General features: G+C 37.0%; 1 protein-coding gene across 4 annotated transcripts; it reads right to left on the bottom strand.

Moving 5' to 3' along the window:
• Positions 1-642: 642 nt before the first annotated feature.
• LOC144087184 (LIM and senescent cell antigen-like-containing domain protein 1) lies at positions 643-19,647 on the bottom strand. 4 transcript variants are annotated; one of them, XM_077617546.1, is made up of 11 exons: positions 19,447-19,647; positions 7,629-7,788; positions 6,969-7,035; positions 6,739-6,859; positions 6,513-6,662; positions 5,311-5,461; positions 4,114-4,206; positions 3,331-3,379; positions 3,183-3,258; positions 2,659-2,846; positions 643-1,332 (listed from the first exon to the last, which is right to left on the bottom strand). In XM_077617546.1, the coding sequence occupies exons 1-10, from the start codon at positions 19,473-19,475 to the stop codon at positions 2,702-2,704; spliced, it is 1,041 nt and encodes a 346-aa protein (XP_077473672.1). In that variant the 5' UTR covers positions 19,476-19,647; the 3' UTR covers positions 643-1,332; positions 2,659-2,701. The 4 variants fall into 4 exon arrangements, with proteins under 4 accessions (XP_077473672.1, XP_077473670.1, XP_077473671.1 ...); XM_077617544.1 differs by lacking the exon at positions 19,447-19,647 and adding an exon at positions 14,321-14,557; XM_077617545.1 differs by lacking the exons at positions 2,659-2,846; positions 19,447-19,647 and adding an exon at positions 14,321-14,547.
• Positions 19,648-20,148: the final 501 nt, after the last annotated feature.

The raw sequence follows: 20,148 nt of genomic DNA, 5'->3' as shown, positions 1-20,148 counted from the left end.
GCTTTTTAGTTTAGTATGTGTAAATAAATATGTAAAAAAGATCTAACAAACTTTTTAGCGTATTTATGTAACTACCAAGTAATGTGAAAAAGAAAAGTCCCTCTTTTAACCCTTTATGAAGCAATTAAACTTTTTGGTAGATTAGAAAATAATTTTAATGTAAAAAAAGACGTGGCTTCCACATATGTATATGAAACCAGGTCTCAATGGTTATATTATTTGTTAGATTGTATTTTTAAATTCTATTTTTACATTATATTTTGACTAGACGGGATGAGTAAAAATGGATTGGACGTCTAGCACCGTCAATGGCAACCAGTGTGTTGAATGAGAGTCCTACAAAAGAGTGAATGTGACTGCATTATAAATAAATTGCTATGTTATTGTTCTCCAACATGCAAAATAATTCAATGATCTGGCAACCGGGGTAAAATTAAGAAACAAAAGAACATGTGGCTTCTGATTTTGCTATGCTACGGAATGCAAAATATATATGTTTTAAGGGGAAAAAAATCCACAATACCCAAAAAGCAGATTGGATGTTGCCTTTGTTTCCAAGTCTGGAGGAAGCTGGAGTAAGGATCATTTTGCCAGGATTACAAACAGAGGCAACATATGTTTTAACACCACACACGCAAATGCTACCATCCATCAAACTTTACTGTAACATAACAGTTGCTCTGAAATACAGTTGGCCACTATAAAGCTCTGTACACAAGTTTTTCAAAAACTGAATTTGACCCTAACTAATGAATTCAAATCAGTTTTTCATTGATTGCCTGGTACGCATAAACTGAAAGATGTCAAAACACTTTAAATAAACTGCACTAGTACAATCGCCATTAAATGCATTAAACTAAATAAAAATTGAAATGACAGACAAATCTATTACGTAACAAATGCAACTAAAACATCTAATCGAGATATACTGTATTAGCGGAAATACACATTTACAATATATAAAATAGTGATAGCAAAAAGTGAATAAGTGATATATAAGCATTCAACATACATTTTTCTTCATTTTTCTTTAGGCTTGCTCTATAATATGATAGAGCATCAGTAACAAAGTCGAAATAATGCAATGCATTTCAGATAAATACCAGTGTAGAAAGGAAGCTGACTTACTGACTCTGACCCATTAAATGACAGTTCAAGCTGATTTCTATATAAAAACACTCAATGGTGTCATTCAGGTGTTTACGTAAACGCTGCGATTACTTTCGTGCGACGGTTTCCGACAGCTTCTTCAGTCTCTTCTTCAGCTCCAGCGGAAATTTCTCATAGCACTTCTTGCACACCGGCTTCATGTCAAACTCCACAAACTTATTCCTGCAGAGACAAATGATACAATTTTGCTTACACAACAATAAAAACCTGGCATTTGAGCAGGACTATTGGATTGGATTGGATAACTTTATTCATCCCGTATTCGGGAAATTTCGTTGTCACAGTAGCAAGAGGGTGAGGATGCAGAAATAGGAAAGGCATTTTAGACATAAATAGATAGGTAATAAGTAAGTTAATAAATAAATACATGAATAAATATATAAATAAATAAGCGTGTGGCTGAAATATATATATATATATATATATATATACACATATACATCTATATATATATACACACATATATACATATACACATATACACATACGTGTACATACACATATATGCATACATACACATACATAAGCACATATATACATACATACACATAGATGTACATGCATGCATACGGTAGGTCGTACGTGGAGATCTTAGAATAGCCACTTTACTTTTGACTTTTTATGCCATTTTTAACCCTAATTACAGGCACTGTTTATAGTAATATCTCAATTTACTATATTGTCTTGCCTAATATGAGTGCTGTGAAAGAGCTCATTAAAGCAAAGCTTTTCCACGGAGGAATAACTAACTTGCATACACGTGTATGATGTGGTTCTTTTCTCTGTCAAACACTTTTAATTCAATTAACTCCCGTGTTCCTCGCACACAGAGCGGATAATCACAGGTTGGACTGGGCACGTGTCAAACCCAGTGGCACTTCCCTGGCATTTCCACAGCGCAGGCAAGAAAGCTAGCTGCCGGAAGTGATTAAAGCTTTACCCTCTGGACTCAGACAAAACCAAAAGCCCGTGAAACAAAGCTGCCACTTCAATATGTGACTGATCTGATTTCCTGTTTACCTAGCACAGAGATTTTCTAATAACCGAGTAAATCTTAACATGTGTTTGTGGCAGAGACGAGTCATTGTGTTGTATTTGGTGTATGCAGAGTGCATGACAGTTTTCAAACCAATCACTGTACATATAGTACAGTGATTGGTTTGAAAACTGTCTGATTTGGCAACATTGAGGTGCAGCACGCCTTTAACTTATGATCTCCATATTTAAAAATTTCACTGGCAATTTCATCCAATTGTTTAACTTTGGTCTAATTTGATCTTATGTGTCAGTATCTTTCTCCATTCTTTATTTGTCAAGATCGGTTTTGATAATATTTGGTATTCTTTTGGCTGAACCTAGAAGATGCAGTTTACTTTTTGGAGAACATTTCATTATACATTTTTGGGGTGTGACGTTTTAGTTGGAGAAAAGCAGCGTGATATGTATAGACGCGGTTAAACGTAAAAGAAAGGAGGGAAAAGAACTGACCAAGAGAAGAACAGAGGAATTGTGTAGAAGGAAAATGAGCAGATCACAGACACATAGGGATCAATGGTTTCTTTTTTTTCTCCTTTGAGTCGCCTTCCCGCTTTGACAGCCGGCGTTTCATGTCGTCCGGCAGACGTTCATAGCAGTGCTTGCACACCGGCTTCAGATCCACTTCCACAAATTTATCCCTGAAAGCATGGACGGAGGAAGGTTTCCCAAATGAAGGGGAAGAAGAAAAGAGCAAGATGGAGGAAGAGAACAAGGAAAGAAGCAGAGGTAAGATGAGGGATGAAATAATAAAAGGTAGTTACAGAGTAGAGAAACTGGGGGAAAACAGCTCGCATATAAATAAAAAGCCATGCACAGCTATTGACAATGATAGACATCCAATCATGTGGCTTTTTTCATCCTTCTGCTGTGAATTTACATGAGTTTATGACTAGTAGATGTAAAGAAATTAAAGAAGGACAGATGCCTCATAGCAGTACATATAAAGATTTTGTCAATGCCAAACTATCACTTACTTAAGGGTGAGCTTGGCGTTGCAAGTAGAGCAAGCAAAACAGTTGACACACCATGCCTTGTTGAGGGCTGACACAACTGTAAACAGAAGAGAAGCAGTGATTACATTCCAGCATCCATAAAATGTATCGACCAAAAATTTCCTCTCACCGTCTCCTTCTATAACACGATTGCAGTGGTAGCAAACATCTCCAAACAGCTAAAAGTAAAAAAGGAAGGAAAAATATTAGCAATACTGCAGTGTAACAATGCAAATGATTACCCGACTATAAGGCGCACTTAAAAGTCTTAAACTTTCTCCAAAATAGACCAGACCTAGACCAAATAATCCAGTGTGCTTTATACAGGGATAAAAAAAAAAAAAAAAAAGTGTCATTCATTGAGGGTGCGCCTTATAATGCGGTGCGCCTTATAGTCGTGAAAATACAGTACAAAAAAAACAGTATTCATATTTCAAAACAAAAACATGCTGAAAAGTTAGCTTACCGTTATGTTGGAACGTACAATGTACAGTATGTAAAGAAACTCGCTAATGGATGCAGTTATTTTTTCTTATCTCCTTTAAATGAGTCTGCAATGAGCGTAGTCAATAGTTGACTCCACTCATGTATAGCGCTAACCGCAGTTAGGCCATGGCAAAGGTTGCTATGTGAAGATATGTTGTTTTCATACATTGGTCACGAGAACTAATGTCATCAATATCTTCGCCCCTTCACTGGCAAATATATATTGAAGCATTATTGTTAACCACTGCTCCAGAGTGCAGATGTCACCCAAAACTCACTTTTGTGTTGTCAACTGTTTAGATGGCGACAATTGAATGGAATGATAGGGGCTCTGTGGAAAAGTTTTCTTCCTTTTCATCCCCATTACTGTGGTCGTAACACAAAGTACTGATGACATTTTGCAGAAAATCTTTTTTGTATGGTTTACCTGGTTGTAGTGTGTTTCACAGTAGGCCAGGCCCTTGCGTTCGTAGTGGCGATGTCCCAGGAAGGGCTTCTCACACTTAGCACACACAAAATGCTGCAAACACAGCCAAAGCCAAGCACACACAGTTAGATCTGCAATAAAGTCAGCTCAAGACTTCAGATCTGTCAGCGCCACAGTTTAGATGAGTCTACATGTCCTGGTAGTGTTTTACAATATTGAATTGAAATTGTTGAGTATGAAGAAAAAACTAGAAAAATGCTCTATGTAGATAAATAATGGACAGACTTGTATAGCATTCATAAAGCATATGGTTGTTTATGAGGACAATGTGGATAAGTAGCCAGCCAACAAAGCTTTTTTTTTTTACAAGCAAATGGAAGTCGGTATTTCCATTTCTTTCAAATGTGACACGTACTAACAAATTAACTACAGTATATTAGTAAACTCCTTTCATACAAGATAGGCAATCAGTGCAGCAGACACACCAGATCGATATTAGAACCCTCACCATGTCAAAGTGTGTTTCGCAATAAGCGCGACCATCACGCTGATAAAACGGATGGCCTTGAAAAGAGCGCTCGCACAAAGTGCATACGTGGTGCTGAGAGTAAAAGATGGAGAGTAGCAAAACAGCCATAACAAGTGAAAAGACAGATAAATGTAGGCAGCCAGAAAATACTAAGTGAACATAGTGAATAGTAGATAGCAAAGATGTAATAATCTGAATGAAAAACGAGCACCAAACTGTACAAATAACACAAATATAGTTAGCTTCATCTTTTGAAAACCTTCAGCAGCTTTTTACTTACAAAGTGATTTAACATGATTGGAGAACAATGTTGCTAACATACATACAGGGTGTTCCAAAAAATGATTCCTGGCTCAATAATAATGAATGTCCAAAAAAGTTGAAATGCTTTGCAGCATGAATAAATAAAAAAAACAGTAAACTAGCCGAAACCCATTTTTCTATGGAGCAAAACGTCAGGTGAGTGTCCTTGTGAAATCAGTTCCAATGACTCTTACCTGTTAAAATATGTTGAAAAAATAGTGTGTGTTTATTTTTCAATTTTCAACTTGGGCTTGTTGAACCTTACTTGTCTCTGACCTGTATTATACCATCAAATTTCAAATGTGAAGTTTTGGGACACCCTGTATTACAGTAAAATATGTGAATGAAATGCTCTCAGGTCAGACCTCCACATGCCACTGCTTGCCCATTGCATTGACGACACGGCCCTCGATGGGTCTCCTGCAGGCCCCACAAATGGGGACTCCCATTTTGTCATGGCAGGGCAGACAGTATAGCTCCCCTTTCAACTCCCTGGCATCAGCAGTCAACTCCTTACTGCAGATAAGGAGGGGAATCTTACTCAGTGATTTAGTCAAGGTAAAGTATCATTGTATGTGCTTGATGAAAATATGAACAGAATTGAAAAACTAAATGAAAGGATAACCGTATTTTCGCCACTATAAGGCGCAAATGAAAGGCTTCAATTTTCTCAAAAACCCACAGTGCGCCTTATATATGGATCAATATTTGTTAATCATTGTATGTAATTCCCTTTAGCACAGCTCCATCTAGTTGATGTATATCACAACCCCTAACCACTACTACGATTATTATGACTGCAACTCCATCTAGTGCAGGGGTGTCAGACTCGGGTTTGTTCGCGGACCACGTTAACGTCAACTCAATTTCATGTGGGCCGGACCATTTTAGATATAATATTTAGATTTTTTATATATCAATGGATTAAAAGAACCGGATTAAAAGCCCTGAATATTCAGTTCTTTATAGATCTAAAACAATGTATATTTTAGCTTTTTTTCTATATTTTTAGATTTGACAAAATGATTTTTTCAACTAAAAACACAGAAAAAAATGATTAAAAAATTACAATTATTGATTTAAAAGGGGGAAAATCAGGAAATGTAATATACATCTATACGCTTCATTTTAATTTGATCCTAAAACAGAAAGTCGGCACTCATGATTTACTTTCTCAGGCCGCACAAAATGATCCGGCGGGCCAGATTTGGCCCCCGGGCCGCCTGATCACACCTGTGATCTAGTGTATCTATAACACAACCCCTTCTATTACTCCTACCACAGCTCCATCTAGTGAATGTATAACAACGCCATCCTACTAGTACTATACTACAGCTCCATCTAGTGGATGTATAACACAACCCCATACTATTGCTACCACAACCACCACCACCACTACTACTACTGCATTTTATAATCCGGTGCATCTTACATATGAAACTAATTTTAAGAAAGGCCATTCATTGAAGGTGCGGAACATACTGTATGTACCTTTTAAAAGACAACATTTGACAAGCATAACTTGCCTGCTATTGGATTACATCTAATTCTAAGTCGCGTTCCTCACCCGCAGTTATTACAGTTGAAGTGATCAGGGTGATAGGGGTCATTCTTAAACAGAAGAGGCTGCTCTTCAATGATGGCGTGACACTTTTGGCAAATATACTTGCCAAGTCCACGCGCTTTCTCTCTGTTGTGGCAGGGACGACACAAGTGCCTGATACGGGAATAATGCAGCGAGTTAACCATCAGAACTGCGAGCAATAATATTGGGTGCCTAAAGTTAAACCAACCTGCCAGCATTCTTTACAAATCCAACATCGGCAAGCACGGCTTGGCAGATGTCACAACAGAAGCACTCAGGATGCCAGCTGTTGTTCATAGCCTTGATGACACGACCAATGATGAACTCACCTAAAGCAGGGACGTGGGTTTAATCGCAAGATAAATATCTTTTGGGAATTTATAAATTATCTTCAGGAGTCAGCATTCTTTTGCCCTTGAGTACGATTTCTAAACTTACCGCATTGGTGGCAACATGGTGCAAACAGCATCTGGAAGTCATGTTCACAATATTTCCTGTCTTCAAACTGTAAATAAATTTAAAAGTGCAGTAAAAAACAGTCCTTAATGTTCATAGGAATGATTATGAAGCTAAATGAAATCCAAATTGATTTAGCAAATCTGTCTGTCATTCCCTAAATGCAGCAAATGCAGATGTCAACCAGGAATTTCTAATTAACAGTTACTTTTTGGGTACTGATTAATGTAAATGCTACCAAATAGACAAACTTGGAGAAATTAGTTTGATTGTTACTTACTTTTATAATGACATGCTACTCTTTATAAGTGATTTTATTTACCTATGTGAATACAATAGTCATGTTTTCTAACAATAAACAAAACTAGGATTTCTATTTTCATTGATCACTTTAACAACATACCACCACTCAGAAAAGATTTATAATGCATTTATTTGAGTTTAGAAGCAGACAATTGCCATGTGTGGCAAGATTTTTTCTATTTTAGTAGGAGAAACATTGAGTTGAGCAAAAAGGGATAAAACCGATACCCTTTTCTTTTAAGTAGACCATGAGAATCCAACACTGCACTAAAGACACATCAAAATCCTTGAGTTATATTTGGATTTACGCGACATATTATTTGTATTTATTTTTTTTACCTCATAGAAGAGTCCCTCAGGAAACTGTTGGAAACACTGGGCGCACACAAAGCACTGCTCGTGGTAAAGTTCTCCGTTGCTGTTGACAATTTTCTCAGCCGGAGCAAAGCCACTCTTGCAGCGCTCACACATGGCGTTGGCTAGAGCATTGGCCATGTTGCTAAAAGAGGAGACAAGATTAAGGTAATTAGTGCCGGAGAGTACCATCATGATCATAACACATAAAGGGATAATTACTGTTGGGTCATTATATGATTGCAGGTAAATAATCCAGTTTCAGTGCTCTACTGTGTTAGACAGCAATGTCTTATGATAAAACATTTTTTTTGCCAAGACAGCAAATGACTGCACCAAAACCCAGTCAACTGTTTAGCGCTAAATGGATAAATGAGAAAATATTTCAAATTAAATTGAGATGATAGATCATATTTTGTCTCGGGGAACAATCAGTCAGATAACAGAATCCAAGCTAACTAAAGAGATAGTTACTGTCTCTGAAAACCTCCTTTACAGGAGCCATCATTTTAATCTTGGAGTACAAAAACTAGTTGTCATTTAAACACATTTGTGTATTTGTCACATAACCCAGGAGGAGAACAAGTAGCAATAAGTAAGCATTCTCTAAAAATTTCATATATTATGGTCAAAAGTACCATGCACATCAGCCTTGCCTTACAAGATTAGAAGGGAGGAAATGATACGTCCCTTTGGCATTTCCACCTTGATTCTGCCACTGCCACAGCAGAATAGAGTTTTATTAAAAACTGTGATATTGCCAACAACCAGTCCTGCTAATGGTTGATGGACTCAACATCTGTGCTCAGTCAGATGTAGTGGTGCCAATTAAGGAATAAATTCAGAAATGAATCCTAACATGAAAACTGTAAAGATTGAACATTCCTCTTTAACAAATCAGCTGATAGCTTCATGTCCTCAGTCAGTAAATATAGCATTTATATTTAGCCTTCATGTCATTCATGGACACATACTTAGGATACCAGCTGGCATTTTCTATTTTGCATAATCACCCCTTGGCACAAAATAGCTTACTCTCAGACGCTAAGTGTCATGAAATTCCTTTAGTTTGGAAGTATCCTTTACAAATAACTTTGAAAAAAAAAGTTCATCCAGTTCTGTATAAGCCAGCTTGTGTAGAATACGTATAAAAATTCTTCACAACCTGTGACACCTTAGGTTACAGAAAATTGTATTAGTTTAAGTGAATAGAAAATGGCCCAATGCATCGACCTATGTATGTACACCAACCCATACCGTGTTACAGCAGTTTTATCATGTTAATCAGCAGCATGTTTAAAAAAAACATTAGGAATCATGGTTTCAAAGTTATTACAAATTACTTTAAGTCTTGTTTGAGCATCAGAAACGCTATATTATTGTGAAACAACAGAATTTTTGAATGTCCATAACACCATGTGCGGTCGTTTGGTCGCCGGTCTTTTGGTCGCCGTCTTTTGGTCGCCGGTCTTTTGGTCGCCGGTCTTTTGGTCGCCGGTCTTTTGGTCGCCGGTCTTTTGGTCGCCGGTCTTTTGGTCGCCGGTCTTTTGGTCGCCGGTCTTTTGGTCGCCCGTTGTTTGGGTCCGGGCGACCAAAAGACCGGCGATCAAAAGACCGGCGATCAAAAGATCGGCGACCAAACGACGGCGACCAAAAGACCGAGTACCCCATAACACATCTCATATTATAATTATGTGTTTCCATTAAAAAAAAAGTGTCATCCCTAATGTCAACAAACAATCGCATTGTGTGTATTGGTTCTCTATGTACTTACAAGCGTGCATAAAAATCACAAAACTCCTTATATACTTTGACATCACTCTTCCGCCTCTGGGACTTGGACACCGGGACTTCAGCCTCTCCCCCATCAACATCCCGAAAGCTTTGATGGTACCCATTTGTTTTCTCATATTGAATGTATTCCAAGATTTCACCATCCTCAGGTATAGAACGCGGTATTGCACGGCCGTTCATCTCTGTACTTCTTCACGTGCACAACTATAAAGATTCAAAGTTTTCAGCTATCCAAATCCAATGATCACACGGAGCAGTAATCCAAAAGGCAACTGACCCACTCATCAGACTGTGATGGGTGTAGCCGCTCTCTCTCCTGCTTACAAATACATACACCCACTCACTCCTTTCACACATTCACATTTTCTTTTTTTCCAACCCTGCACGCGCACGTACACGCACGCAGAGTCTCCTGTCTGTCGGACTTTCTGTCTATTCTTGGACTGGCTACTGAAATGAAGAGCCAACTTTGACGACTGCCTGCTGAGATGTCGCACATTCATACATACGTTGCACTTACACACAAATGTGTCATCCTCAAACATATTCAGCTTTAAGCGAGGGTTATGCGTTCCCAGGCGTGTGCACTTTCAGGAAAAGGTGTGCGTATACTGTAATGCCTCTGCAAGTAGTCAATGATAGATTTAGCCCCAAGGTGGACTCTCAATTGCTTTATCGAACTAATGGTAAGACAACAAACATAAGTGCTTTCTTACAAGACATGTCGATGGCCTTAAAACTGAAGCCACTTAATATTCACCCTTGCAGCTAGGTCAACACGCTCATTGGTTGATGCTCAGATATCACACCAGGCTAATGTCATCATTATAGACACTCAGATATATTATAATGTGAGGGGATAGCGTTATCGATGGATCAATACCCAAATGTATCCGGATATGAGAAGTTTCAATACTCATTTATTTGTTTCTGTACTACCACAGGTGACCTGAAATTTGTTGTCATGGGGAAGGTTTGATTTTGTACTACTCTTGATATTATTGGCGAGGAAGGATATATTTTCATTTTCCTTATTGGCTGCCATTGACAGTGATAGACGTTGAATTCATGTTGAATGGAAGGAGTGAATTAATATTCATTCATTTATATATATACATATATACACACACACACACACATATATATATATATATATACATACACATACATAAATATATATTTATATATATTTATATACACACACATGTATATATATAGTATGTATATATATATATATATATATATATATATAGTATATATATATATATATATATATATATATATACATACATATAATATTTTTTTAAGTAACTGTACATTTTTTATTGTATCACTAAGTCCATTTGATTTTAACACCTGTGATGATATTTGTCTGCAAACTGTATGGGTGTGAGCATACTAAATGGGTCCACATATATACTACATATCTGCATGTGTTTTCTTGTTTTTTTTGGGTTAATTTATCTTTGAGTCGTCCCGTGTTTTGCATGACACAATCCTTCTACAAATAGACACCCAGTGAACCCTCATCTCCAAACTAGGTGCTGGCAGCTGCTTTTGTGTGCTTGCGTGACTGAGTGAGGGGCAGGGGGTCGCTTTATGCACACATAATATATGGTTTACAGCTGTATTTGTTTCCACCAGTAACACTTAATGCAATCTATTCCGAGCTAGGCTTTGACACTTATGTTACATGGATAAACAGCAAACCCCTACACAGTATAGTAAATTATTTCATCATTGAGGGATTGTGTGCATAGAGGCTACTCAAAGAGGGAAAGATTTAGGCATTACAAACTTATCAGTACCTTCCCAAAACAGAATAGCGACTGCAGAAAAGTCACCTGTCCCTGTTGAGGCTACAGAAAGAAGGGAAAATCTAATCAGCGGAAGAAGGAAACACACAAAACCCTTCCTGCTGATTACAGCCAGAAGGACAATGATGCAAAGTGTACCACCCTATTACCAGAAAATTATTGGGGAAGCCAAAATTTCCCAGTGCATTTCAGCAGTACAAATCATACTTTTTAATAATATATAAAGAATGTTGCATCTTATTCTTATCAGCCTTTGGTCCTTCAATACACATCTAGTCATTCGTATCTATTACAGCTGAACATTATGTTATGTGCAATTAAGTCAAGAAGATGACACCGCTGGCACATGGGAAATATTATCAAATTCAAATTCTCCAGTCATTAGTTCTAAAAATAATTTTCATAATCTCAAATGGTGTGGGATTGAGTCAGTCTTGTTAAATTCTGTGACAAACTGTTAGTTGTAAAACAGACTGATATGAGAATAGTCAAGGGATTATCAAAGTAACACTTAAGTGTTGCTGTAGGTGGTAAAAGACTACTGACTGTACTGATAAAGGAACATCCAATGATTTTCACCAAATGTGTAATAGTTAAGCCTGAGGACAAAATGTTTTTGTAGTTTCACTTGAGAGTGTAGCATTCGTAATATATACGAAGTGTATACTTGAGTAAATGCTGGTGGTCGCTCAAAATTCTCTTCCAGTGCGACCGTGCATGTCTTGCTGTAAAAAAAAAAAGAAGAACAATGATTTGCTTATATTTACACATGACTTGAGAACTGTAACAAGTAAGTGTTAATGTTGAATACACTATGTGAGGAAAACACATCTGTGACACGATTGCTCTACACCACGTGTCAAAGTGGCGGCCCGGGGGCCAAATCTGGCCCGCCGCATCATTTTGTGTGGCCCGGGAAAGTAAATCATGAGTGCCGACTTTCTGTTTTAGGATCAAATTAAAATGAAGAGTATAGATGTATATTAAATTTCCTGATTTTCCCCCTTCTAAATCAATAATTGTAATTTTTTTAAATCATTTTTTTCTGTGTTTTTAGTTCAAAAATCATTTTGCAAAATCTAAAAATATATCTAAAAAGCTAAAATAAACATTGTTTTAGATCTATACAAAAGTGAATATTCAGGGCTTTTAATTCAGTTCTTTTAATCAATTTATAAAAAAAATCTAAATATTACATTTAAAATGTTCCGGCCCACGTGAAATGAAGTTGACGTTAAAGCGGCCCGTGAACCAACCCGTCTGACACCCTTGTCTACACTCTGAGACGCCTTATATTGAGTCAGGCACCCGGAATACACTTAGAGGTTCCATTAAATGCATTCTTTGCTGCAGGGCTGCTCTCTTGGTTCCAATCATGTGCAGTAGCTTGCAATAGGTAGGTCATGTAGCAAGTGCATGATTTATACTGACAGGGGGAAACAGAGGACAAATATGATAGTTGAATTTATAAACAGCCACAGCAACAGTCTGCAGTATCTCTGGTGTGGGTGGGAACTATTTAAGACGTTGCAGTCATTGACCAATAGGAATGTTTGCCAGTCCTAGAATTTGGAATCAAATTTTGAAGTTAACCAATCACAGACTACATTGCATCAATGAAAAACAGAACAAAACTCGAATGCATTACGGTTACCACAATGCTGGCAAATTCATGAGATTAATCTTCCGATCAATATCTTGGAACTGAGAAAGGTTCTGAAATAACAGTCAAAACAGTGGCGTGCAAGCAGACACAAGCTGAAATATGTATCACACGCCTTGCTAACAAACATTTACAGTGTCAACAGAAACCATGGCAACGCAGACAGGGGTGGGCTAGGTCCACAAGTGCATGCACCACCCATTCACGCATATGGACAGCACTCATTGACCAACACAAGTGCCATTTGATTAGACAGAGCAACAGAGAATAGTAAACCGAAGGAAACTATCAATTTAATCACATAATCCAATTATCTGTAATTTAGTTGAATTATTACTCTTCATTTTAAGATTGATATACAAATAAAGTGGAGAATACGCCCTGCAAAGCGACAAATTATAACTGCTTCGAGACGATGGTTTCGTAATGTGTCATCTCATTGTGTTTTATGGAAAACTTTAATGAGGACCTTCCTTTATAGGAGGAACATTTTTAGATGGCAATTGTTTTGAAAATTAAAATTATAACCAAGATTGATTAATAAGATGGGAGAAAACAAAAAAAACTTGTTCATCATGTTGACAAAACTACAATACCAATAAATAATGTCAAATCGAAAGTGCTGTGTATCAGTAAAATAATGCTCAATAGATTTTGGCATTCACAGACAGGAATTATTCAATAACATTGTGGTCAAAGGGTACTGTGATGTGTCAACTCTAGGATGCTAGTGCATTTATCCCAAGAGATTCATGTGTGGGTATACTTGTCATTATCACTTTAACTTGACCAGGAACACCTCTAAAGACAGAGCCTACTCTTTGTGTCTACATTCTTCACATTGCAACATTCCTCCGACCACTTGAGGAAGGGAACAACTGATGTTGATTTATGGTCATACAACAATTCCACATGCTGAGCATGTCCTACTTCTCGAGAAACGAAAACCACTACTCTGCAAAAGTCTTGCCTAATCAATTTACCTCAATACAGTACGTTCTCTCTGACAGACAACAAAAAGAACCCACACTTTGATCCAAAAAGTCCAAGGCTCGTTGGGCTATTGATAAAAATCAAAGGACTACCAAACTCTTGACATTTTCATACAAAATCCCCCTAAAAATTGGGGCAGTGGGAGTGGAAAAATTAATCCTCTGGTTAAGCGCCACCAGGATTATTCCATTCATTCTCCTGACAGAAAAAAGTAACCTTGTAACTATTCAAAAAAGTACAACTGTGGGACTCTCAAGGATATGATTGGTCACTTCGACCCTGTACAATGATGGTTACCAACCTCACATTACATAGAACTGATTTACTAAGAGTGTTTCTTGTGAGTAATTGTGATATTGAAAACTCTGCTAGAAATGTAAAAAAATACTTGAGAAATAGGGCGAACACACCTGAATACCTCTGCGGGCACACCATAGCTGTCTGGTCTCTCCTGTCTTCGCCTGTACAAGCCCGAGTTTGTCAACGCCTTGAGTCTCAAAGAGTTCATCTCCCAGCTTCCTACTTGTGTTGCCGAACGCACACGAGCCACTGGGCCAGCAATATGCCAAAGAAACTTGTGTGTTCGAGGTTGCTCCAAATAAAAAGATTAGGTCTAACCCCTTATCAGACTGCCACACCTCCAGCCCACGCGGTCTTGAGAAGGCACAAGAAGAGGTGTGGTAACAATGCTTGCACACCTATCAACTGCCTTTTTCTTCAGGTAGAAGGGAAGTGCTTGCGTGCTGAAGAGAAGGGGAGGAGGAGAAAATTATTCCAGCCTTCGCCTCCACTGTCTGTTGGCCGCCTCCAACTCGCGAGCTCACTCTTGAGAAAATTAGAATCCAAGAATGCCATCAGAAGGCCACAACAGGGAGAAACATGCAGCCTTTGTATTCAAAGCTTTGCCATAAATGTAACCTTTGACAAAGATTTCAAGCTTCAGGGATCTTTTGTTATGCCTGAACAGAGAGACGTCTGTTCACCCTTAAACATTTGACTTTCTGACTTTTCCAATGATCATTCGAACTCATAATCTCTAAATATGAACTAACTCCCTTCTAAAGATGATTCAACTCGTCAATTAAAGTCCAAACATTCACTTTCAAGGGCTGTCCTAACAGTAACAAATAGATTAATGCTCTACTTTCTGTGGGTTAAAAAACTGTTCATTGTGCAAAGCCATCAATAGGTGGCAGCAAGGTACCATTTTAGATTTAAGATTAAAACAGTTTGACCCACACATTCAAGTTGGCCAAACCAAAACAAACAATACAACATTGTAAGACAGCAAATAGTACACATTAATTCTTCAAGATCTTGCAATAATGCATTTTTGATAGCAATAATCTATTTATACAAATACACATCCTGTACCACAAGCCTTTTTTGCGTATACTATCCTTGTGTTACTGATTTAGCACTTTAATTTTGTTGTACATGTTGCAATGATAATAAACATTCTATTCTATTAAAAAAACTAGGAATGTCCTCGATCTGATCACATGATTGGAAATCAGACCTGCTCATAATTTTCAAAGGATCAGCTGAAAAAGATTACATTTTAAAAAGTATTTGTTAGCATTTTTTTATTATTATGTCATTAGTTGCCATTGCAATCGTTTTATTGTTGCCAGATCCTCAAAGTCACTTTTTAGGGCAGAGTTAAGTTAACAAGTAACAAGATGATTTCAACTGATTTGTAAAAAAAGGGATTTGTGAGTATTTCTGTTATTGCTTTGTTGAAATCCCACTTTGATATGATTTTAATTTTGCGATAGCACTGTTCAAATTGGAGGAAAAAGATATTTGGTTGTACTTTCTCGCCTCCTTTAATACATTTCTTTGGAATCAGATTGGACTCATGCCAAAATATGTGATCTGGACATCCCTATAGCAAACTATTGACAGATATCGGTCAATGAGTAATGCATTGCAATGTTGTCTGGGGCTAGAACATTTTCTTTAAAGACTTAGAAGAAAATTCAATCTCTGACAAATGAAAAGCGTTGGTACAGTAGGAGGACATTTTAATGTTAGGGGGAAAAAACAGACATAGCAGAGTTCATTTAAAAATGAAAATATTGTTACCGTTTGGCACAGCTACTCAAACATGTAAATTGTGTCTTTTAAATTCACAATTGATCATGTGCCAAAGCAAATAAAGATAGGTCATTACAGTTATTTTATCTCATTATATTTTGATGAACAAGCTGCGTGGATAATTCTCAATGACTTCACTGCCATTAAGTGGACAAAAGTGGTAAAACAGCTTCTATCTCCCCTGCAAAAAAAATGTCAGCATAAGCTGTTTTTTGTACCAGCAAAACTGTACCAAAACACAACAAACCCAGCAAGCAGTCTGAATTTCCAATCAGAAATAAAACAACATCTTTTTGTCCAAAATGTCTTTCATTTTGCATAGAGGGAAAAGCGCACAGAGCAACTTCTTGCGATGGTATGTAAGAGGAAGTACACTAAGTTACTTATAATCCGATACAATACATTGATTGCAGTATATTATTTTTAAAAAAATGTTACGGCAATAGCTGCTATATTTTACTTCTTTCAGAAAAATATGCAAGAAGACAGTTAATTTCATAGCATAACAACACATAAGACATGCCATATGCATCTTACCAATGTGATGTGTCAGATGAAAATGAGGATCATTTTGGTGTTGCTGAAGTTCCTATTGCTGTCACTGAAAACACTACTCCTACTATCTTATGGCCACATCACTTCCTGTGTGTGTGTGTGTGTGTTGGGAGTGGGTGTCAATGTGTGTATGTCCATTGGTTGTTATGTGCCAACATGTCTTGGTGAGAAAAGGCATTAGAAAACAGCTGTGAAAAGAAGGCTGTAGAGAAGGTGTGATGAGGAGGGTAATATAAGACTGTTTGTTGTGTTGAGAGGTGTGAAGAGTGGGGATGCCCTGATAGCATATAATTGCACGCGAGTGGAGTTAGAATCACCCGATTTTGTGGATCTACTAAACTGAGTGCCAGGAAAATAGCACAAACACTTTTTTACCCCCAATTTGGACATTGCTTTCCAACATTAAAGCAATTTAAGAGGACTGTTAATGAAAATATTTTTGCAAAGCTGTTGTGCAGGAAAAAATTAGGTTGCAAATAAATTACGGTATTTTCTGGACTATAAGTCGCACTTAAATTTTGGCTGCGCCTGCCTGTGCATATTTTTTCAGTTGTTCCCTATTTTATTATTACCTTAATGTATAACGTGTGTTCTCGGTTCCTGATTAATTAAAAATAAATGCCCCCCAAAATGCAATTTATACTTGAGTGCGACTTATACAGTCATACCTCTACTTACGAATGCCTCTGGGTTACGATTTTTTTCTATGCAAATGAGTGACTCGAGATACGAAAAAGATCCAAGTTACGAAATCCCCCGAAAGTAAATGCATTTCCTTTTCTGTTATTTTATTGAGAAAATGTTGTTGCGTATGCATTAATTCTCACTTTAGAACATGGCTACCATCTACTGGGAACTAATTTCATTACTCTCATTCTATCTCATAATAACAATAAAAGCATTTAATTCAATTGGCTGTCTCACAACCACCACCATCCATGTTTCAAGATTCTCTTTTACATACCTATCCTCCTCTACTAAATACTCCCCTTATTAATGATTGCAATTCCCCTTATTAAGAGATTAAAAACCATACAAATGCAACGCGGCACATATTTTCACTTTTCACACACACACGGCACAGGAAAAAAAGTCTACAATGTAGTACAAAGTGGACGACTTTCGTCCCTAGTCGAACGGGCTCTTGCCGCCATCTGGTGGACAAACATGGGTATTACGTCTCCCATTATATATATAGATATATAAATATATATTCCCCTTTCATTGTACATTCTTTGCTAGTGTGATTTATAAAATAAATTGGACGTCAATCCCCGTCAATGGCAGCCAATGAGTCAGTACTTACAAATATGTAAATATATTTTAAAATCCGATCATTTTTACCCAATTCTGTTTCTCTGAAAATGCCGTGATGGGATCTGGGACAACTCTAGTGAGGAGGTGACTGAAATCGATACAATATGAAAGGAAGATGAGGCATTATTGCAGACCCAAAAGATTAAATCAACTGGAACAGAGAAGCCTTAAAGAAATGCACATTCACAATAACAATTTAATGATTTATCCGTAACTTCACCTCACAAGATCAGAGCTCTTCCAAACAAGGTCAGGTTCAACACGGAGATTGGAATGAGCTCAAGTTGTATCAACAAAGTGTAATGCAAGTGTAAGATTCATGCCAGACTATCACCATAAAGAGAGCAGTGCGGAGTGGGGGCGTGGTTGGGGGAATGACACTATCGCCATGGGAGCAGTAGGCCAACAGGAAATGGGAAAGAGGGCAGTTAGTAATTTTAGGAAGCCTGTGTAGACATTTTTGGTCAAGAACATGCTGATCTGCGAATCACATAAAACATCCGTTTTACAATCGCCTTTATAGACAGAAGACAGACTTAATAAAAAAAATATTTCTCAGTTATTGTCCTTGGGCTTGAACGCCTAAATATGCAACACAATGCAATGACAAAAAGGTTTATTTGAACATTTTTCCAGAAGTCATTTATAAGGGAAATTAGTATTTATAAACACACCAAAAAACGTAGACTTAATTATTAATCAATTTATCTTTATATGTATTATTTATGAATAAATATAATTATAAATGAATAAAATATTTGAAAACAAATATAGACATACACTTTGGGTAAGGCCTCTAATATCACTCTAAAGTTGAAAAATAATACATAAAATAACATACTTTTTTGGTTTTACTTTATTAAAGAAAATAGAAAAGAAAAACAACGAATACACATTTTCAAGAGAATAACTGCAATTTTATCGTTTTATTTATATTTTCAGCTAAAATGAATTATAATAAGAAAATATTTACTAGTTTACTTTTTTAATTAAAGCAAAATGTAAATAAAATGAACACAGTTTTAAAAATTAAAGAATAAATTAATATGCGAGAATAGAATTGAATAGAATATTGACCTTTAACTTAATGCTTGCCTTTGACAGCCACCGACATCCAATTTAAATATAATTCATACATTCCAAATGGCCTAAACATCTAACGCCTTTAATTTCTTTTAATGAGTGTAGTACAGTTAAATTTAAAAGCGCACAAAGTTGACACTACAATATTATTATTAATAGGCAATCCGCATCACGTATTTCTAACAAGTGCACAGTAGGGGGAGCTAACGAGCATACCAAGTAGCGATGAACAGATTGACTATACGTATTGAGTAAAAGATGCACCGTGGAATGTTTGGTCGACGAGAGGAAAATCTTACGATCATTAACCTAATTAATCTTAGGTATATTCAAATTTATACAGCTATGTGGGAGACGAAAAAAAACGCTTTTCCGTTCTCCGACTTTTCCCTTCTCCAACTTTGGGGGAAAAAAACTGTCAACTTCCCAACTTTTTAAGAAAACGTCATCGTCGGGAGATAGAAAGGAACTTTTGACTTACCCGTTTGTCATTTCGGTGACAGCAAGCATCTTTGAGCTGTCTCCGGTAACGGAGTTTTTCTTTCTGCGCTCGGGTTGACAGATGTTGAAGGACTCGGATGGAACGCTAGCAGCGATCGGCGGTCTCCGCTCAACGATGGCGAGAAGAGGCCTCCTCGAAGCAGGTCTTCAATATTCAAGTGATACACAGCTGTGACTATAACTTCCGCTTTGGACTTTCACAATAAATCAACAAAGCATTAGAGAATGAAAGAAATATTTAAAACTTGTATATAATACTATTCCACGAATAAAATAACTTTAAATAGTTTGATCAAAATCATTTGTACCAATATTTTGAATATTGCATTTTTTTATGCCGCTTATTTATGCTTTTACTTTACAAAAAGGAACTCTTATTGAAGGTAAGTCTGACTATGCAAGACGAGGGAATTGGTGACTTCCACCGCTGCATTACATATTTCTACTGAGTCGACCCACCCGTCAAAAAAAAAAAAAAATCAAGTACGCATTGTCTTAATTTTAGCAAAATATATGGGATCTGATTTCCTCAAAGTAGTTTTTTTAATCAATGGGTAAAAATCAGTACTTTTTAATCTTTTTCCCATTTAATAGTTTGCAAATATGGATATTAATTTACCATTGACAGAGGATAAACGTCAAGCATGTCTTTCCTTGAGCGTACAGAAGCAATCTGTTGTTT

The sequence above is a fragment of the Stigmatopora argus genome, chromosome 13 (genome assembly GCF_051989625.1).
Source record: "Stigmatopora argus isolate UIUO_Sarg chromosome 13, RoL_Sarg_1.0, whole genome shotgun sequence".
Lineage (NCBI taxonomy): Eukaryota > Metazoa > Chordata > Actinopteri > Syngnathiformes > Syngnathidae > Stigmatopora > Stigmatopora argus.
The sequence above is the reverse complement of the archived record's forward strand: the minus strand, read 5'-3'. Positions and strand labels throughout refer to the sequence as shown.